The sequence below is a fragment of the Nerophis lumbriciformis genome, linkage group LG33 (genome assembly GCF_033978685.3).
Source record: "Nerophis lumbriciformis linkage group LG33, RoL_Nlum_v2.1, whole genome shotgun sequence".
Lineage (NCBI taxonomy): Eukaryota > Metazoa > Chordata > Actinopteri > Syngnathiformes > Syngnathidae > Nerophis > Nerophis lumbriciformis.
In genome coordinates, this window is record NC_084580.2 from 20,197,774 (window position 1) to 20,221,663 (window position 23,890).

The 23,890-nt window shown below is 37.7% G+C and overlaps 1 protein-coding gene across 2 annotated transcripts in view; it reads right to left on the reverse strand.

The window, feature by feature from the left end:
- Positions 1-23,890, reverse strand: part of LOC133575929 (TSC22 domain family protein 2-like) — a 97,053-nt gene continuing 73,163 nt past the window's right edge. For both annotated transcript variants that reach the window (XM_061928864.1, XM_061928863.1), the window contains 2 exons: positions 18,284-18,335; positions 1-880 (listed from right to left, as the gene is read on the reverse strand). In XM_061928864.1, the coding sequence (XP_061784848.1) occupies positions 539-880; positions 18,284-18,335 (394 nt within the window). In that variant the 3' untranslated portion in view covers positions 1-538. The remainder of the gene's footprint in view (positions 881-18,283; positions 18,336-23,890) is intronic.

Sequence of the window (23,890 nt, forward strand, 5' to 3'; positions counted from 1 at the left end):
TTATTTTTTTCTTATAAAATAAAAGTGAGCTTTTGTTAAACCAAATATTGTGTTTTTTTCCCACATACAACAACCTATCTGGACTCGATACGAGAATCGATAAGGAACCGGTTCGATAAGAGGACTCGAGAATGGGCTCGAACTGGATCATTTCTTATCAAACATCATCCCTACTTTTCAGTAAACATGTTAAAAACCACTGAGGCATCTTCAGAATGGATCTGACTATCATTTAAAAAGGTTTCCCTTTAGGGGACCTGTTTTTGTTTTTTTGTCCCCATACCGTCAGGGGTCCCCTAAAGGTGACTGTGTAAACAGAGCGATGTCCCCATTAAGTAAGCATTGCCAGAACACACACACACACACACACACACACACACACACACACACACACACACACACACACACACACACACACGTGCACATACAAGCACTGCACTTTGTGGTCAAGCTGGTGGCTAAGAGAACAAGAGTTAAACTTTTTTGTTGTTTTTCTGTAAGTTTCACATCCACTAACTGTAAGCTGCTGTGAGAGGTTTCAAGCTGAGGTGACGTTGGGTTGCTGCTGGCTCGGGTCCAGCTGAGGGTGAGTCTGCAGCTGCGGGGCCTTCGGGTGCTGCTGAGGCTGCGCTTGAGGCGGGGGCCCGGCCAGTGGTGGCGTAGGCTGGCTTAGTCCTTGCTGAGGCGGCTGAGGCGGGCCGCCCGACCCGCCCGCCGGCTGGGCGGGAAGCTGCGAGAGCTGCTCGCTGTTGGCCAGGGATTTCAAGACGGCGTTCTCTCGCTCGAGCACAGAGTTCCTCTCGCAGAGCTCCTTGATCTGCTCCTTTAAGACCTCCACCTCCTCTCGCACGGCGTACATCAGATGGCTTTTCACCAGGTCCTGGCGGCAAACGGAAGACATGGATTATGAACACACTTCTGGAAGCATATTCCAAATCTACTGTAAATTCCCGACTATAAGGCGCTACTTTTTTTCCTACACTTTTTGTTTTTTTTGTCCTCAGGCAAATCATATACCGTATTTTTCGGACTATAAGCCTCTCCTGAGTATAAGTCGCACCCCGGCCAAACTACGAAAAAAACTGCGACTTATAGTCCGAAAAATACGATAAATTCCGGACTATAATGCGCTACTTTTTTTCTACACTTTGTTTTTTTGTCCTGTCCAGTTTCTCAGGCAAAGCATATACCGCATTTTTCCGACTATAAGTCGCTCCGGAATATAAGTCGCACCCCGGGCCAAACTACGAAAAAAACTGCGACTTATAGTCCGAAAAATACGATAAATTCCGGACTATAAGGCGCTACTTTTTTTTCTACACTTTGTTTTTTTGTCCTGTCCAGTTTCTCAGGCAAAGCATATACCGCATTTTTTCGGACTATAAGTCGCTCCGGAGTATAAGTCGCACCCCCGGCCAAACTACGAAAAAAACTGTGACTTATAGTCCGAAAAATACGATAAATTCCGGACTATAAGGCGCTACTTTTTTTTCTCTACACTTTGTTTTTTTGTCCTGTCCAGTTTCTCAGGCAAAGCATATACCGCATTTTTCCGACTATAAGTCGCTCCGGAATATAAGTCGCACCCCGGGCCAAACTACGAAAAAAACTGCGACTTATAGTCCGAAAAATACGATAAATTCCGGACTATAAGGCGCTACTTTTTTTTCTACACTTTGTTTTTTTGTCCTGTCCAGTTTCTCAGGCAAAGCATATACCGCATTTTTTCGGACTATAAGTCGCTCCGGAGTATAAGTCGCACCCCCGGCCAAACTACGAAAAAAACTGTGACTTATAGTCCGAAAAATACGATAAATTCCGGACTATAAGGCGCTACTTTTTTTTCTCTACACTTTGTTTTTTTGTCCTGTCCAGTTTCTCAGGCAAAGCATATACCGTATTTTTCGGAGTATAAGTCGCTCCGGAGTATAAGTCGCACCGGCCGAAAATGCACAATAAAGAAGGAAAAAAACATATATAAATCGCACTGGAGTATAATCGCTAAATCCCATGAAATCTTATACGTCTAGTCTCTTACGTGAATGAGCTAAATAATATTTATTGATATTTTACGGTAATGTGTTAGTAATTTCACACGAGTCGCTACTGAGTATAAGTCGCACCCCCGGCCAAACTACGAAAAAAACTGCGATTTATAGTCCGAAAAATACAATAAATTCCGGACTATAAGGCGCTACTTTTTTTTCTACACTTTGTTTTTTTTGTCCTGTCCAGTTTCTCAGGCAAAGCATATACCGCATTTTTTGGACTATAAATCGCTCCGGAGTATAAATTGCTCCGGAGTATAAATCGCTTCGGAGTATAAGTCGCACCCCCGGCCAAACTACGAAAAAAACTGCGACTTATAGTCCGAAAAATACAATAAATTCCGAACTATAAGGCGCTACTTTTTTTTCTACACTTTGTTTTTTTGTCCTGTCCAGTTTCTCAGGCAAAGCATATACCGTATTTTTCGGACTATAAGTCGCTCCTGAGTATAAGTCGCACCCCCGGCCAAACTACGAAAAAAACTGCGACTTATAGTCCGAAAAATACGATAAATTCCGGACTATAAGGCGCTACTTTTTTTTCTCTACACTTTGTTTTTTTGTCCTGTCCAGTTTCTCAGGCAAAGCATATACCGTATTTTTCGGACTATATGTCGCTCCAGAGTATAAGTCGCTCCGGAGTATAAGTCGCACCCCCGGCCAAACTACGAAAAAAACTGCGATTTATAGTCCGAAAAATACGATAAATTCCGGACTATAAGGCGCTACTTTTTTTCTACACTTTGTTTTTTTGTCCTGTCCAGTTTCTCAGGCAAAGCATATACCGCATTTTTCGGACTATAAGTCGCTCCGGAGTATAAGTCGCTCCGGAGTATAAGTCGCACCCCCGGCCAAACTACGAAAAAAAGCTGTGACTTATAGTCCGAAAAATACGATAAATTCCGGACTATAAGGCGCTACTTTTTTTCTACACTTTGTTTTTTTGTCCTATCCAGTTTCTCAGGCAAAGCATATACCGTATTTTTCGGATTATAAGTCGCTCCGGAGTATAAGCCGCACCCCCGGCCAAACTACGAAAAAAACTGCGACTTAAGAGTCCGAAAAATACGATAAATTCCGGACTATAAGGCGCTACTTTTTTTCTACACTTAGTTTTTTTGTCCTGTCCAGTTTCTCAGGCAAAGCATATACCGTATTTTTTCGGACTATAAGTCGCTCCGGAGTATAAGTCGCACCCCCGGCCAAACTACGAAAAAAACTGCGACTTATAGTCCGAAAAATACGATAAATTCCGGACTATAAGCCGCTACTTTTTTTTCTACACTTTGTTTCTTTGTCCTGTCCAGTTTCTCAGGCAAAGCATATACCGCATTTTTTCGGACTATAAGTCGCTCCGGAGTATAAGTCGCACCCCGGGCCAAACTACGAAAAAAACTGCGACTTATAGTCCGAAAAATACGATAAATTCCGGACTATAAGGCGCTACTTTTTTTTCTCTACACTTTGTTTTTTTGTCCTGTCCAGTTTCTCAGGCAAAGCATATACCGCATTTTTCGGACTATATGTCGCTCCTGATTATAAGTCGCACCCCCGGCCAAACTATGAAAAAAACTGCGACTTATAGTCCGAAAAATACGATAAATTCCGGACTATAAGGCGCTACTTTTTTTCTACACTTTGTTTTTTTGTCCTGTCCAGTTTCTCAGGCAAAGCATATACCGCATTTTTCGGACTATATGTCGCTCCGGAGTATAAGTCGCTCCGGAGTATAAGTCGCACCCCCGGCCAAACTACGAAAAAAACTGCGACTTATAGTCCGAAAATACGGTAAATTCCGGACTATAAGGCGCTACTTTTTTTCCTACACTTTGTTTTTTTGTCCTATCCAGTTTCTCTGGCAAATCATATACCGTATTTTTCGGACTATAAGACGCTCCTGAGTATAAGTCGCACCCCCGGCCAAACTACGAAAAAAACTGCAACTTATAGTCCGAAAAATACGATAAATTCCGGACTATAAGGCGCTACTTTTTTCTCTCTACACTTTGTTTTTTTGTCCTGTCCAGTTTCTCAGGCAAAGCATATACCGCATTTTTCGGACTATATGTCGCTCCGGAGTATAAGTCGCTCCGGAGTATAAGTCGCACCCCCGGCCAAACTACGAAAAAAACTGCGATTTATAGTCCGAAAATACGGTAAATTCCGGACTATAAGGCGCTACTTTTTTTCCTACACTTTGTTTTTTTGTCCTATCCAGTTTCTCTGGCAAATCATATACCGTATTTTTCGGACTATAAGACGCTCCTGAGTATAAGTCGCACCCCCGGCCAAACTACGAAAAAAACTGCGACTTATAGTCCGAAAAATACGATAAATTCCGGACTATAAGGCGCTACTTTTTTTTCTCTACACTTTGTTTTTTTGTCCTGTCCAGTTTCTCAGGCAAAGCATATACCGCATTTTTCGGACTATATGTCGCTCCGGAGTATAAGTCGCACCCCCGGCCAAACTACGAAAAAAACTGCGACTCATAGTCCGAAAAATACGATAAATTCCGGACTATAAGGCGCTACTTTTTTTTCTACACTTTGTTTTTTTGTCCTGTCCAGTTTCTCAGGCAAAGCATATACCGCATTTTTCGGACTATATGGCGCTCCGGAGTATAAGTCGCTCCGGAGTATAAGTCGCACCACCGGCCAAACTACGAAAAAAAACTGCGACTTATAGTCTGAAAAATACGATAAATTCCGGACTATAAGGCGCTACTTTTTTTTCTACACTTTGTTTTTTTGTCCTGTCCAGTTTCTCAGGCAAAGCATATACCGCATTTTTCGGACTATATGTCGCTCCTGAGTATAAGTCGCACCCCCGGCCAAACTATGAAAAAAAACTGCGACTTATAGTCCGAAAAATACGATAAATTCCGGACTATAAGGCGCTACTTTTTTTTCTACACTTTGTTTTTTTGTCCTGTCCAGTTTCTCAGGCAAAGCATATACTGCATTTTTCGGACTATATGGCGCTCCGGAGTATAAGTCGCTCCGGAGTATAAGTCGCACCCCCGGCCAAACTACGAAAAAAAACTGCAACTTATAGTCGGAAAAATACGATAAATTCCGGACTATAAGGCGCTACTTTTTTTTCTACACTTTGTTTTTTTGTCCTGTCCAGTTTCTCAGGCAAAGCATATACCGCATTTTTCGGACTATATGTCGCTCCTGAGTATAAGTCGCACCCCCGGCCAAACTATGAAAAAAACTGCGACTTATAGTCCGAAAAATACGATAAATTCCGGACTATAAGGCGCTACTTTTTTTTCTACACTTTGTTTTTTTGTCCTGTCCAGTTTCTCAGGCAAAGCATATACTGCATTTTTCGGACTATATGGCGCTCCGGAGTATAAGTCGCTCCGGAGTATAAGTCGCACCCCCGGCCAAACTACGAAAAAAAACTGCAACTTATAGTCGGAAAAATACGATAAATTCCGGACTATAAGGCGCTACTTTTTTTTCTCTGCACTTTGTTTTTTTGTCCTGTCCAGTTTCTCAGGCAAAGCATATACCGCATTTTTCGGACTATAAGTCGCTCCGGAGTATAAGTCGCACCCCGGGCCAAACTACGAAAAAAACTGCGACTTATAGTCCGAAAAATACGATAAATTCCGGACTATAAGGCCCTACTTTTTTTCTACACTTTGTTTTTTTGTCCTGTCCAGTTTCTCAGGCAAAGCATATACCGCATTTTTCGGACTATATGGCGCTCCGGAGTATAAGTCGCTCCGGAGTATAAGTCGCACCCCCGGCCAAACTACGAAAAAAAACTGCGACTTATAGTCCGAAAAATACGATAAATTCCGGACTATAAGGCGCTACTTTTTTTCTACACTTTGCTTTTTTGTCCTGTCCAGTTTCTCAGGCAAAGCATATACCGTATTTTTTCGGACTATAAGTCGCTCCGGAGTATAAATCGCACCCCCGGCCAAACTACGAAAAAAACTGCGACTTAAGAGTCCGAAAAATACGATAAATTCCGGACTATAAGGCGCTACTTTTTTTCTACACTTTGTTTTTTTGTCCTGTCCAGTTTTTCAGGCAAAGCATATACCGCATTTTTTCGGACTATAAGTCGCACCCCGGGCCAAACTACGAAAAAAAACTGCGACTTATAGTCCGAAAAATACGATAAATTCCGGACTATAAGGCACTACTTTTTTTTTCTACACTTTGTTTTTTTGTCCTGTCCAGTTTCTCAGGCAAAGCATATACCGCATTTTTTCGGACTATATGTCGCTCCGGAGTATAAGTCGCTCCGGAGTATAAGTCGCACCCCCGGCCAAACTATGAAAAAAAACTGTGACTTATAGTCCGAAAAATACGATAAATTCCAGACTATAAGGCGCTACTTTTTTCTACACTTTGTTTTTTTGTCCTATCCAGTTTCTCAGGCAAAGCATATACCGTATTTTTCGGACTATAAGTCGCTCCGGAGTATAAGTCGCACCCCCGGCCAAACTACGAAAAAAACTGCGACTTATAGTCTGAAAAATACGATAAATTCCGGACTATAAGGCGCTACTTTTTTTTCTACACTTAGTTTTTTTGTCCTGTCCAGTTTCTCAGGCAAAGCATATACCGTATTTTTCGGAGTATAAGTAGCACCGGCCGAAAATGCACAATAAAGAAGGAAAAAACCATATATAAGTCGCACTGGAGTATAAGTCGCATTTTTTGGGGGAAATGTATTTGATGAAAGCCAACACCAAGAATAGACATTTGAAAGGCAATTTAAAATAAATAAAGAATAGTGAACAACAGGCTGAATAAGTGTACGTTATATGAGGCATAAATAACCAACTGGTATGTTAACGTAACATATTATGGTAAGAGTCATTCAAATAACTATAACATATAGAACATGCTATACGTTTACCAAACAATCTGTCACTCCTAATCGCTAAATCCCATGAAATCTTATACGTCTAGTCTCTTACGTGAATGAGATAAATAATATTATTTGATATTTTACGGTAATGTGTTAATCATTTCACACATAAGTCGCTCCTGAGTATAAGTCGCACCCCCGGCCAAACTACGAAAAAAACTGTGACTTATAGTCCGAAAAATACGATAAATTCCGAACTATAAGGCGCTACTTTTTTTCTACACTTTGTTTTTTTTGTTTGTTTGTTTTTTTGTCCTGTCCAGCTTCTCAGGCAAATCATATACCGTATTTTTCAGATTATAAGTCGCAGTTTTTTTTCATAGTTTGGCCGGGGGTGCGACTTATACTCAGGAGCGAGTAAAATTATTAAGACATTACCGTAAAATATCAAATAATATTATTTATTAGGGCTGCGAATCTTTGGGTGTCCCACAATTCGATTCAATATCGATTCTTGGGGTCACGATTCGATTATAAACCGATTTTTTTCCGATTCACCGCGATTCTCGATTCAAAAACGATATTTTCCCGATTCAAAAGGATTCTCTATTCATTCAATACGTAGGATTTCAGCAGGATCTACCCCAGTCTGCTGACATGCAAGCAGAGTAGTAGATTTTTGTAAAAAGCTTTTATAATTGTAAAGGACAATGTTTTATCAACTGATTGCAATAATGTACATTTGTTTGAACTATTAAATGAACCAAAAATATGACTTATTTTATCTTTGTGAAAATATTGGACACAGTGTGTTGTCAAGCTTATGAGATGCGATGCAAGTGTAAGCCACTGTGACACTATTGTTCTTTTATTTTTATTTTTATAAATGTCTAATAATGTCAATGAGGGATTTTTAATCACTGCTATGTTGAAATTGTAACTAATATTGATACTGTTGTTGATAATATTCATTTTTGTTTCACTACTTTTGGTTTGTTCTGTGTCGTGTTTGTGTCTCCTCTCAATTGCTCTGTTTATTGCAGTTCTGAGTGTTGCTGGGTCGGGTTTGGTTTTGGAATTGGATTGCATTGTTATGTTTTTTCTGTGTATTGTTTTGTTGGATTGATTACCGTATTTTTCGGAGTATAAGTCGCACCGGAGTATAAGTCGCACCTGCCGAAAATGCATAATAAAGAGGGAAAAAAACATATATAAGTCGCACTGGAGAAAGGCCAAACTATGAAACAAATAGCTACTTATAGTCCGAAAAATACGGTAATTAAAAAAAATATAAAATAAAAAATCGACTTTTGAAAAATGAGAATCGATACTGAATGTGAGAATGGCGATTTGAATCCGAATAAATTTTTTTCCCACACCCCTATTATTTATCTCATTCATGTAAGAGACTAGGCGTGTATCAGCAATCGTCACACACACAAGTCAACCAATACAAATTTGGCGGTGGCGGGTCATGGCAGAAGTGCATTGTGAAAAAAAGATGCTACATGCTACTACTTCCGTACCTATGAAAATTGATAATTTCAACATTGGCGGTAACTTATAAAAACTGAGAAGGGCTGAACAAAAATGGCACCGAAAAGGAAATCATATACTGCAGGCTACAAGCTTTTTCCTTCTTTATTATGCATTTTAGGCAGGTGCGACTTATACTCCGGTGCGACTTATACTCCGAAAAATGCGGTATGTACAGTCCTAATTTGATTCAAACCACCTTATTCTTGAACTTTTTCAGCAAAAAATGCATTTTATTTTATGATGGTGTCTTTTATAACTGACAAATTTAAATAAAAGAACAACAAAATCTTGATTGTAAAAAAAAAAAATCCTGATTTAATTGAGTCCATCAATGACCAGACAGTTTGTGGGGTTTGGATACAAACACAAATACCGTATTTTCCGACTATAAGTTGCAGTTTTTTTCATACTTTGGCCGGGGGTGCGACTTATACTCAGGAGCGACTTATGTGTGAAATTATTAACACGTTAGCGTAAAATATCAAATAATATTATTTATCTCATTCACGTAAGAGACTACACGTATAAGATTTCATGGGATTTAGCGATTAGGAGTGACAGATTGTTTGGTAAACGTATAGTCAAGTCAAGACAACTTTTCTAGTACCAATTACAGACTTCCGGCTGAACAATAATAGCGCTAATCGTCGCATCCTACCATAACAAAATGAAGAATCGGCTTACATTACGATCATGCTTTGTCTAATATGTTTTGTAATGTAATCTGTGATATTTCTACCTAAAAAAATGTTTTTTGGCAGATTTAAATATAGTGTACCGTATTTTTCGGACTATAAGTCGCAGTTTTCTCATAGTTTGGCCGGGGGTGCGACTTATAATCAGGGGCGACTTATGTGTGAAATTATTAACACATTAGCGTAAAATATCAAATAATATTATTTATCTCATTCACGTAAGAGACTAGACGTATAAGATTTCATGGGATTTAACGATTAGGAGTGACAGATTGTTTGGTAAACGTATAGCATGTTCTATATGTTATAGTTATTTGAATGACTCTTACCATAATATGTTACGTTAACATACCAGTTGGTTATTTATGCCTCATATAACGTACACTTATTCAGCCTGTTGTTCACTATTCTTTATTTATTTTAAATTGCCTTTCAAATGTCTATTCTTGGTGTTGGCTTTTATCAAATACATTTCCCCCAAAAATGAGACTTATACTCCAGTGCGACTTATATATGTTTTTTTCCCTTCTTTATTATGCATTTTCGGCAGGTGCGACTTATACTCCGGTGCGACTTATACTCCGAAAAATGCGGTATACACAGTCCTAATTTGATTCAAACCACCTTATTCTTGAACTTTTTCAGCAAAAAATGCATTTTATTTTATGATGGTGTCTTTTATAACTGACAAATTTAAATAAAAGAACAACAAAATCTTGATTGTAAAAAAAAAAAAATCCTAATTTAATTGAGTCCATCAATGACCAGACAGTTTGTGGGGTTTGGATACAAACACAAATACCGTATTTTCCGACTATAAGTTGCAGTTTTTTTCATAGTTTGGCCGGGGGTGCGACTTATACTCAGGAGCGACTCATGTGTGAAATTATGAACACATTAGCGTAAAATATCAAATAATATTATTTATCTCATTCACGTAAGAGACTAGACGTATAAGATTTCATGGGATTTAGCGATTAGGAGTGACAGATTGTTTGGTAAACGTATAGTCAAGTCAAGACAACTTTTCTAGTACCAATTACAGACTTCCGGCTTAACAATAATAGCGCTAATCGTCGCATCCTACCATAACAAAATGAAGAATCGGCTTACATTACGATCATGCTTTGTCTAATATGTTTTGTAATGTAATCTGTGATATTTCTACCCAAAAAAAATGTTTTTTTGGCAGATTTAAATATAGTGTACCGTATTTTTCAGACTATAAGTCACAGTTTTTTTCATAGTTTGGCCGGGGGTGCGACTTATACTCCAGTGCGACTTATATATGGGTTTTTCCTTCTTTATTGTGCATTTTCGGCCGGTGCGACTTATACTCCGGTGCGACTTATACTCCGAAAAATGCGGTATATACAGTCCTAATTTGATTCAAACCACCTTATTCTTGAACCTTTTCAGCAAAAAATGCATTTTATTTTATGATGGTGTCTTTTATAACTGACAAATTTAAATAAAAGAACAAAAAAATCTCGATTGTAAAAAAAAAAAAAATCCTAATTTAATTGAGTCCATCAATGACCAAACAGTTTGTGGGGTTTGGATACAAACACAAATACCGTATTTTCCGACTATAAGTTGCAGTTTTTTTCATAGTTTGGCCGGGGGTGCGACTTATACTCAGGAGCGACTTATGTGTGAAATTATTAACGCATTAGCGTAAAATATCAAATAATATTATTTATCTCATTCACGTAAGAGACTAGACGTATAAGATTTCATGGGATTTAGCGATTAGGAGTGACAGATTGTTTGGTAAACGTATAGTCAAGTCAAGACAACTTTTCTAGTACCAATTACAGACTTCCGGCTTAACAATAATAGCGCTAATCGTCGCATCCTACCATAACAAAATGAAGAATCGGCTTACATTACGATCATGCTTTGTCTAATATGTTTTGTAATGTAATCTGTGATATTTCTACCTAAAAAAAGGTTTTTTGGCAGATTTAAATATAGTGTACCGTATTTTTCGGACTATAAGTCGCAGTTTTCTCATAGTTTGGCCGGGGGTGCGACTTATACTCCAGTGCGACTTATATATGGGTTTTTCCTTCTTTATTGTGCATTTTCGGCCGGTGCGACTTATACTCCGGTGCGACTTATACTCCGAAAAAGGCGGTATATGCAGTCCTAATTTGATTCAAACCATCTTATTCTTGAACTTTTTCAGCAAAAAATGCATTTTATTTTATGATGGTGTCTTTTATTCCATCCATCCATCCATTTTCTACCGCTTATTCCCTTTGGGGTCGCGGGGGGCGCTGGAGCCTATCTCAGCTACAATCGGGCGGAAGGCGGGGTACACCCTGGACAAGTCGCCAACAAATTTAAATAAAAGAACAACAAAATCTTGATTGTAAAAAAAAAAATCCTAATTTAATTGAGTCCATCAATGACCAGACAGTTTGTGGGGTTTGGATACAAACACAAATACCGTATTTTTCCGACTATAAGTCGCAGTTTTTTTCATAGTTTGACCGGGGGTGCGACTTATACTCAGGAGCGACTTATGTGTGAAATTATTAACACATTAGCGTAAAATATCAAATAATATTATTTATCTCATTCACGTAAGAGACTAGACGTATAAGATTTCATGGGATTTAGCGATTAGGAGTGACAGATTGTTTGGTAAACGTATAGTCAAGTCAAGACAACTTTTCTAGTACCAATTACAGACTTCCGGCTAAACAATAATAGCGCTAATCGTCGCATCCTACCATAAGAAAATGAAGAATCGGCTTACATTACGATCATGCTTTGTCTAATATGTTTTGTAATGTAATCTGTGATATTTCTACCTAAAAAAATGTTTTTTGGCAGATTTAAATATAGTGTACCGTATTTTTCGGACTATAAGTCGCAGTTTTCTCATAGTTTGGCCGGGGGTGCGACTTATACTCCAGTGCGACTTATATATGGGTTTTTCCTTCTTTATTGTGCATTTTCGGCCGGTGCGACTTATACTCTGGTGCGACTTATACTCCGGTGCGACTTATACTCCGAAAAATGCGGTATATACAGTCCTAATTTGATTCAAACCAGCTTATTCTTGAACTTTTTCAGCAAAAAATGCATTTTATTTTATGATGGTGTCTTTTATAACTGACAAATTTAAATAAAAGAACAACAAAATCTTGATTGTAAAAAAAAAACCTAATTTAATTGAGTCCATCAATGACCAGACAGTTTGTGGGGTTTAGATACAAACACAAATACCGTATTTTCCGACTATAAGTTGCAGTTTTTTTCATTGTTTGGCCGGGGGTGCGACTTATGTGTGAAATTATTAACACATTAGCGTAAAATATCAAATAATATTATTTATCTCATTCACGTAAGAGACTCGACGTATAAGATTTCATGGGATTTAGCGATTAGGAGTGACAGATTGTTTGGTAAACGTATAGTCAAGTCAAGACAACTTTTCTAGTACCAATTACAGACTTCCGGCTGAACAATAATAGCGCCAATCGTCGCATCCTACCATAACAAAATGAAGAATCGGCTTACATTACGATCATGCTTTGTCTAATATGTTTTGTAATGTAATCTGTGATATTTCTACCTAAAAAAAGGTTTTTTGGCAGATTTAAATATAGTGTACCGTATTTTTCGGACTATAAGTCACAGTTTTTTTCACAGTTTGGCCGGGGGTGCGACTTATACTCAGGAGCGACTTATGTGTGAAATTATTAACACATTACCGTAAAATATCAATAAATATTATTTAGCTCATTCACGTAAGAGACTAGACGTATAAGATTTCATGGGATTTAACGATTAGGAGTGACAGATTGTTTGGTAAACGTATAGTCAAGTCAAGACAACTTTTCTAGTACCAATTACAGACTTCCGGCTTAACAATAATAGCGCTAATCGTCGCATCCTACCATAACAAAATGAAGAATCGGCTTACATTACGATCATGCTTTGTCTAATATGTTTTGTAATGTAATCTGTGATATTTCTACCTAAAAAAAGGTTTTTTGGCAGATTTAAATATAGTGTACCGTATTTTTCGGACTATAAGTCGCAGTTTTTTTCACAGTTTGGCCGGGGGTGCGACTTATACTCAGGAGCGACTTTTGTGTGCAATTATTAACACATTAGCGTAAAATATCAAATAATATTATTTATCTCATTCCCGTAAGAGACTAGACGTATAAGATTTCATGGGATTTAGCGATTAGGAGTGACAGATTGTTTGGTAAACGTATAGTCAAGTCAAGACAACTTTTCTAGTACCAATTACAGACTTCCGGCTGAACAATAATAGCGCTAATCGTCGCATCCTACCATAACAAAATGAGGAATCGGCTTACATTACGATCATGCTTTGTCTAATATGTTTTGTAATGTAATCTGTGATATTTCTACCTAAAAAAATGTTTTTTGGCAGATTTAAATATAGTGTACCGTATTTTTCGGACTATAAGTCGCAGTTTTTTTCATAGTTTGGCCGGGGGTGCGACTTATACTCCAGTGCGACTTATATATGGGTTTTTCCTTCTTTATTGTGCATTTTCGGCCGGTGCGACTTATACTCCGGTGCGACTTATACTCCGGAAAATGCGGTATGTACAGTCCTAATTTGATTCAAACCACCTTATTCTTGAACTTTTTCAGCAAAAAATGCATTTTATTTTATGATGGTGTCTTTTATAACTGACAAATTCAAATAAAAGAACAACAAAAGCTTGATTGTAAAAAAAAAAAAATCCTAATTTAATTGAGTCCATCATTGACCAGATAGTTTGTGGGGTTTGGATACAAACACAAATACCGTATTTTCCGACTATAAGTTGCAGTTTTTTTCATAGTTTGGCCGGGGGTGCGACTTATACTCAGGAGCGACTTATGTGTGAAATGATTAACGCATTAGCGTAAAATATCAAATAATATTATTTATCTCATTCACGTAAGAGACTAGACGTATAAGATTTCATGGGATTTAGCGATTAGGAGTGACAGATTGTTTGGTAAACGTATAGTCAAGTCAAGACAACTTTTCTAGTACCAATTACAGACTTCCGGCTGAACAATAATAGCGCCAATCGTCGCATCCTACCATAACAAAATGAAGAATCTGCTTACATTACGATCATGCTTTGTCTAATATGTTTTGTAATGTAATCTGTGATATTTCTACCTAAAAAAAGGTTTTTTGGCAGATTTAAATATAGTGTACCGTATTTTTCGGACTATAAGTCGCAGTTTTCTCATAGTTTGGCCGGGGGTGCGACTTATACTCAGGAGCGACTGATGTGTGAAATGATTAACACATTAGCGTAAAATATCAAATAATATTATTTAGCTCATTCACGTAAGAGACTAGACGTATAAGATTTCATGGGATTTAGCGATTAGGAGTGACAGATTGTTTGGTAAACGTATAGCATGTTCTATATGTTATAGTTATTTGAATGACTCTTACCATAATATGTTACGTTAACATACCAGTTGGTTATTTATGCCTCATATAACGTACACTTATTCAGCCTGTTGTTCACTATTCTTCATTTATTTTAAATTGCCTTTCAAATGTCTATTCTTGGTGTTGGCTTTTATCAAATACATTTCCCCAGAAAATGCGACTTATACTCCAGTGCGATTTATACGTGTTTTTTTCCTTCTTTATTATGCATTTTCGGCCGGTGCGACTTATACTCCGGAGCGACTTATACTCCGAAGAATACGGTAAGCGAGAAACTTGTAAGGGTCTGGCGAGAAGCGGAGGCTATGCAGAAAATGCTAAAAATGCGACTTATACTCCAGTGCGACTTATACATGTTTTTTTCCTTCTTTATTATGCATTTTTGGCCGGTGTGACTTATACTCCGGAGCGCCTTATACTCCGAAAAATACGGTAGTTGATGCAGATGCCCATATCGGCTGTTCAGATTTACTTTCCAAAAGAGAAGTGTGGGATACTTCTCTTGTTGCCTTATTTGTATTTGACTTTATTAAATGTATTTATATTATCATTTGGTGCAGCCGGGCCGGAGCAGGAGGGGATAGAAAGAGGGAAAAAAAGGAAGACAGAGGGGGGAATTGTGGGGACAAGAGGGGGATAAAACAGAGAGACAACAACAGCAAACACAACAATAGAGCAACATCAGCAAATAGGATATGTACAAATATAATGGTAAATAAGATAGCAAATAAGCAGTTAGTGAAATAAACAATAATACAGAAATGACAATGAGCATTTTTACACTACAAATGGAGCCAAACAAATACCAATAGAAATAGCGCTATTTTTTTCTACACTTTGAACGCTTTGGCTTATAAAACGTGTGGCTAATTAATGGATTTTTCACAATGCAAATAGTCCTAAAAAAAACAAAAACAAATACATAGACTTGTGATTGTTTGTGCTATGGCGCCCTCTTGTGGACAAGTTTGCTCACTGCAGGGCCTGCAGTGCTCTTCTATCTAGGCCAGGGGGCTCAAACTCAATTTACCTGGGGGCCACTGGATGCAGAAACTGGGCCGCAAGAAAGGATTTCTTAAAAAAAAATCTAACATGCACTTTTTAATGAATTCACCTTCTTTGAATGGCTTTCCCGCCCTAGCAACCATCTCACTCACCATGTAGCTACAGTAGCTTTGACTGCCGCATCGCTCTTTTCGCTTGCTTTCTTGACGAAATCTTGTTGCCTCAGTAGACTGGTTTTAAAATTTGCAACCCGGTTCACTCTCTCATCTCCCTGGTATTTTGCATACTCTTCAGCATGTCTAGTTGTATGATGACGTTTCAAATTGTATTCCTTGTGCACCGCAACTTTCTCTGTATCAACTACAGAAAAGAGCTATAAGGATTATTCATAAAGTATATTTCTTAGAACACACTAACATATTATTTATTAATTCGGGTTTATTGAAACTACATGAGCTAGTAAAGTTACAGACATTATGTGTCCTGTTTAAGGCTAAAAGTAAAACATTACCAGCAAATTAAAAAAAAATGTTTGTCATCACTTCTGAGAATGAAGAGCATATCCAACATCAGTATTCAAGAACAACTTTAAAACAAATGTGCATATCAGTGGTGGGGGTTGAACTATGGAATTATCTTTACAATGAGATAAAAGATTGTAAAAATATATTCCAATTGAAAAAATATATAAAGACAGAACAATAAGATCATATGGACAGTCATAAGTGTTTACATTTTGCTTTATATTTATTATTTTACTTATTTTTTGCCTGGTTTTGTATCATCCCATGAGGTGTATATTACTTCTTTCGTTTTTTTTGTTCGGTTTGTACTTCATGAAGTTTTGCGCTTCTTGTGTTTTTTTTGTTTTCGTTATATTTGGATGTAATTGTTGGTTTATATGATATCATTAAGTAAGACTACGTATTATGTTGAAGGGGGCAGAAAAATATACAATTTTTCTTCATCCTGCTCCTTCTCAGGCATTGGTGTGTAAATGTATAATTGAGGTATAATTGTCTATCGATCAAAGATGCACATCAATGAAGGAGATAAATAAAAATTAAATGAAATAAGACACGTCGGGGTGCCCCTGTGCTCAACAAAGAAATATTGCATCAAAAATCGTCTCTGTCTGGAGCCAAAATATTACAAGAAAAATATAGAAAAAATACCAGCAGCGTTAAAGTTTAGATCCATGAAGGAAAGAAGAAAGTGAATGAATGTTTATAACTGAATATATTTACATATGCATAAAAATTTGTTTTCTTCTGTATTGTTTTTTTTTTAATGAATTAACGTTCATAACAACCTTTTCCAAAACACAATATAGAATGTGAGATATAAGAGCGCTATTCCCCACACCTGCTTTGTGTTAGCAAGAGAGGCTATTTAATTTGTTGCTATTCTTCTTTGTGTGGACATTGTTGATTGCCATGTCATGTACGGACGGATGCACTTTGTGGACGCTGTCTCTGCTCCGCACGCTGCAAGTTTTTGCTGTCGTCCAGCATTCCGTTTCTGTTTACTTTGTAGCCAGTTCAGTTTTACTGTCGTTTTGCATAGCCTTCCCTATGCTTCATTGCCTTTTCCTTTCCCTTTTGTTCATTTTTGGTTGAAGCATCACATACATACATACATACTCTATCCTATACAGTGGCCTAGTGGTTAGAGTGTCCGCCCTGAGATCGGTAAGTCGTGAGTTCAAACCCCGGCCGAGTCATACCAAAGACTATAAAAATGGGACCCTTTACCTCCCTGCTTGGCACTCAGCATCAAGGGTTGGAATTGGGGGATAAATCACCAAAAAATGATTCCAGAGCGTGGCCACCGCAGCTGCCCATTGCTCCCCTCACCTCCCAGGGCGTGAACAAGGGGATGGGTCGAATTCAGAGGATACATTTCACCACACCTTGTGTGTGTGGACAATCATTGGAACTTTAACTTTAACTTAACCCGACACATTCCGACTTTTACAAAGCAAAGCTGCCACCTACTGGTATGGAAGAGTACTACATGGTTACCCTGCCAAGCTCTCTACACAGCAAAGTCACTAAGCAACAGCACATTATTTGCAGATTATAATTATTCATTTGCAAAAAATATTTTTTGGTGACGTTGCATAATTTCAGTCATCTAGCCGTCAATAGCGTTTCTGCTCGTAACGATTCTTTGTTCATCACTCCAAGCAACGTTTGTAAGTTTTACAATATAACTAAAACTGTTTGCACTTACTAAACCGTCCCATGTGTGATGTCTGTAGGAGTGTTTTCATGCATATTTGAACGTCCTATCGTAATGTAGTCAAGCTCGCCTCGTAAGCATTAGCTAATACGTTTACAGGTTTATGAGTGTCAGTCAGTATTATTAACTTCCAATGGCATTCTTTTTGTTTAAATTCAGTTTCACAAATTCCTTAGTAAATTCAGTGGGTCCATGATAAGACTTCTGTTTTGTTTGATCAGCCATTTTACTGCCGTGCTACAGACAACGTTTAGAAACAAGTAAGGTATGTAAATAAACATTTACAAAATCTTTCTGTGTAAATAACTCATTTGACAAGGTGGCTTATAGTCCGGTGTGGCTAATACAAGGTAAGATAGTAGATGAGATGTAGTCCGGAAATACGGTAATCATTACAATATTTCTACTGACATGCTATTACTTTAAAAAAAAAAAAAAAAGTATTTACTCACCATTGCCTGTTCTATTTTATTATCAATGGCAACAATATTGGTTCCAGAGGCACTGTAACAAAGAAGAAAAACACGGGTCAGAACTGATCCACATGAACAAGAACCAAGAACAGAAATGATGAATGAAATGAAAACCATGGCATCTTTGAACCGCCCAGCAAGGATCATGAATAAAAGGTCACAAGTCTGGGTACATATTAAATGTGGGTCGGGTCATATAACAGCAGGGGTGTTAGGGGTTTACCAGGCCAAGGATCCCCAAACTGAAGTAGAAATGGAACGGGGGCACCCCGACTAACAATTCTTGTACAAAATAAATAATTATATATATATATATATAAATATAGATATATATAAATATCTATGTCTATATATATATATATATATATATATATATATATATATATATATATATATATATATACACACACACATATATATATAGCTATGAAATATATCTATCTATATACGGTATATATATATGAAATATATATATATGTATAGATATATATATAGATATAGATACATATAAATATATATATATATATATAAACATATATATATACATATGATATATATATATGAAATATATATATATATACATATATATATATATAGATATATATGAATATCTATATATATATATATATATAAATATCTATATATATATAAATATCTATGATATATATATATATATATATGTTAATATATATATATATATTCATATATATATATATATGTATATATATGAATAATATATGAATATACTGTATATATATATATATATATATGAATATATATATATATATATATATATATATGAATATATATATATATGTTAATATATATATATATATATATATATATATATTCATATATTATTTTTATATATATATATATATATATATATATATATATATATACATGAATAATATATATATATGAATATATAATATACATATGAATGTATATATATACATATATTATAGACATAGATATATAATATATATATGAATATATATATATAGATATATATATGACATACTGTATATAGTACATATATTATAGATAGATATAATGTATATATATATGAATATACATATATGAATATATATATATATATATATATATAGATATATATATGACATACTGTATATAGTATATATATTATAGATGGATATAATATATATATCTATATATATATGAATATATATATAGATATATATATGACATACTGTATATAGTATAATATATATATATTATAGATAGATATAATATATATATATATATATATATATATATATATTATATCTATCTATAATATATATATATATATATATATATATATATATATATATATATATATATATATATATACATACACACACACACACACACACACACACACACACACACACACACACACACACACACAAGCCACCTTTTGGACGAGTTCGCTCACAGCTGTCCACAGCCTTTTTCTACTCCTATGGATTCTTCATTCATCACTCCAAGCAAGGTTTGTAAGTTTTACAATATATCTAAAACAATTCATACTCAATAAACCGTCCCATGTGTGAAGTCTGCAGGAGTGTTTTCATGCATATTTGCACATGCTATTCTAAAGTATGAAGCTAGCGTCGTTAGATGGTAAATGGGTTATACTTGTATAGCGCTTTTCCACCTTCAAGGTACTCAAAGCGCTTTGACACTATTTCCACATTCACCCATTCACACACACACACATTCACACACTGATGGCGGGAGCGGGACCATGCAAGGCGCTAACCACGGCCCATCAGGAGCAAGGGTGAAGTGTCTTGCTCAAGGACACGACGGACGTGACGAGGTTGGTAGAAGTTGGGGATCGACCCAGAAACCCTCAGGTTTCTGGCACGGCCACTATCCCAACCGCGCCACATTTATGAATATCGTTCGGTGTGAATAACTAATTTCACAACATATGTACAGTATATCTGCAGCTAACATATGGAAAAATGTTTTTTCTCCCTAAAATTTAGTGGTCGTGGCTTATATCTCTCTGCGCGCTATAGTCCGGAAAATACAAATATAAACAAATACAAAACATTTTTCAAAAAGTATAATCAGCCAATAATCTGGCGACCCCCCTGCAGAACCGCCTCAGACCCCCTAGGGCATGACTGTCAAACTCTGGCCTGTGGGCCAAATTTGGCCCTTGAGGCAATATCAAATTAACATTAGAGCTGGCCCACCGGTATTACACCGCATTCACCGCTAATACTCATACTTGCCAACCCTCCCGATTTTCCCAGGAGACTCCCGAATTTCAGTGCCCCTCCCAAAAATCTCCCGGGGCACCCATTCTCCCGAATTTCTCCCGATTTTCACCCGCACAACATTATTGGGGGCGTGCCATAAAGGCACTGCCTTCAACATCCTCTACAACCTGTCGTCACGTCCGCTTTTCCACCATACAAACAGCGTGCCGGCCCAGTCACATACTATATGCGGCAATTACACAGACACACAAAGTGAATGCAAGGCATACTTGATCAACAGCCATACAGGTCACACTGAGGGTGGCCGTATAAACAACGTTAACACTGTTACAAATATGCGCCACACTGTGAACCCACACCAAACAAGAATGACAAACACATTTCGGGAGAACATCCGCACCGTAACACAACATAAACACAACAGAACAAATACCCAGAACCCCTTGCAGCACTAACTCTTCCGGGACGCTACAATATACACCCCCCGCTACCACCAAACCTCTATGTAGGTCTGACTTAGACCTAGATTTCATACACTGACATCCTTCAGCAAAGATCTACAGGAAGTTTGCAATTCCCCCTTCTAAACAAAATGTTAGTAAAAACAGTCACTTTTGCCTCTTTGAGCTGTAATTTGACCCCCTTAACATGCTTCAAAACTCACCATATTTGACACACACATCAGGACTAGTGAAAATTGCGATCTAATCAAAAAAACAAACCCTAAAACTCAAAATTGCCCTCTAGCGCCCCCTAGGAAAAAACACAGACAAAACTGCTTGTAACTTCCGGTAGGAATGTCGCAGAGACATGAAACAAAAACCTCTATGTAGGTCTGACTTAGACCTAGATTTCATACACTGACATCCTTCAGCAAAAATCTACAGGAAGTTTGCAATTCCCCCTTCTAAACAAAATGTTAGTAAAAACAGTCACTTTTGCCTCTTTGAGCTGTAATTTGACCCCCTTAACATGCTTCACAACTCACCATATTTGACACACACATCAGGACTAGTGAAAATTGCGATCTAATCAAAAAACCAAACCCTAAAACTCAAAATTGCCCTCTAGCGCCCCCTAGGAAAAAACACAGACAAAACTGCTTGTAACTTCCGGTAGGAATGTCGCAGAGACATGAAACAAAAACCTCTATGTAGGTCTGACTTAGACCTAGATTTCATACATTAACATCCTTCAGCAAAAATCTACAGGAAGTTTGCAATTCCCCCTTCTAAACAAAATGTTAATAAAAACAGTCACTTATACCTCTTTGAGCTGTAATTTGACCCCCTTAACAGGCTTCAAAACTCACCAAACTGGACACACACATCAGGACTGGCAAAAATTGCGATCTAATAAAAAACAACAACCCCAAAACTCAAAATTGCGCTCCAAAACACAGAAAACACAGACACAACTGCTCCTAGGAAGACAACTCAGACAAAACTGCCTGTAACTTCCAGTAGGAATGTCGTAGAGACATGAAACAAAAACCTCTATGTAGGTCTGACTTAGACCTAGATTTAATACACTGACATCCTTCAGCAAAAATCTACAGGAAGTTTGCAATTCCCCCTTCTAAACAAAATTTTAGTAAAAACAGTCACTTATGCCTCTTTGAGGTGTAATTTGACCCCCTTAACATGCTTCAAAACTCACCAAACTGGACACACACATCAGGACTGGCAAAAATTGCGATCTAATAAAAAAAAAAAAACCCCAAAACTCAAAATTGCGCTCCAAAACACAGAAAACACAGACACAACTGCTCCTAGGAAGACAACTCTGCCTGTAACTTCCAGTAGGAATGTCGTACAGACATGAAACAAAAACCTCTATGTAGGTCTCGCTTAGACCTACATTTCATGTATTAACAACCCCCAACTAAAATCAACAGGAAGTTTGCAATTCCCCCTTCAAAACAAAAGTTTTGCAAAAACCGGTCACCTTTTTTCAAAAATTATCTCCTCTGAGCGCGTTTGTCGTGTCGGCTTCAAACTAGCACAGGAGAGAGATTGAACCCTTCTGATTAAAAGTTGACCAAAGAGTTTTAATTACTGCTCCGGTTTGGAATTTATGTGCCGTCAAAGTCGGTCCCGTCCATCGCTGCTTGCAGCTTTAATTATTATTATTATTATTTGAAACTCGATTTTGCATGTCACTATAAAGTTATATAAGCCTTGCTTGTTCAATATTCAATGCAAAACTTGTTTGGGTCCCTATTAAAAGGTTAACTTGTTCAACCTTGGCCCCCGCGCGGCTTTGTTAAGTTTTAAATTTTGGCCCACTCTGTATTTGAGTTTGACACCCCTGCCCTAGGGTTTGCAGCCCCCCCTGTTGAAGACCACTAGTCCACAGGATCAGGCTACACAATGTTGTGGCGACAGCAACACACATATATATCCTAAATCCTCCATAGAAGTACGAAGCCTTTAGTTCGAGCAATATAATTGTGGCGCTGGAGGAGAAGCGGGCCCTTTACCTGCGGCGGGGATGATGGTACAGCACCGGGCCTCTCCTGCACCCCAGGGCGGGGTCAGCCGGACCGCACGAAACTTTGTAGGAAAATCGACACGGCATGGTTGGTCTGCCGATGCCGACCGCTTCGTGGGCAGCGACGGAAAGAGGGCCGAGGTAGCAGACGGAGGTATTTAGCAGGGGCCACATTTAGATTAAGAAACTTGACCTATAGACTGGAGGGAAGAGAGAGGACGTGGCATGTGTGAAAGGAGTTCTTGCCCCACCCCCCGCCCTTGTGACCGGACTGTATGGGTCAGGTGGACTTGGCAGCTGTACACCACAATAATAAGCATACTGTGAATCTTTGTAGCGGCAGGATTGCTGATGCAGGGCTTTTACCAGATCTCATTGAAATTGAGACTAATACGTTTCTCTGAATATTAGGGGTGTAACGGTACGTGTATTTGTATTGAACCGTTTCGGTACGAGGGTTCCGGTTCGGTTCGGAGGTGTACCGAACGAGTTTCCACACGGACATATTAAAGGCCTACTGACACCCACTACTACCGACCACACAGTCTGATAGTTTATATATCAATGATGAAATCTTAACATCGCAACACATGCCAATACGGCCGGGTTAGATTACCGTATTTTCCGCACTATTAAATTTACTCAAAAGCTGACAGTGCGGCTTATAACCCGGTGCGCTTTATATATGGATTAATATTAAGATTCATTTTCATAAAGTTTCGGTCTCGCAACTACGGTAAACAGCCGCCATCTTTTTTCCCCGTAGAAGAGGAAGTGCTTCTTCTTCTACGCAAGCAACCGCCAAGGTAAGCACCCGCCCCCGTAGAAGAGGAAGCGCTTCTTCTTCTACTGT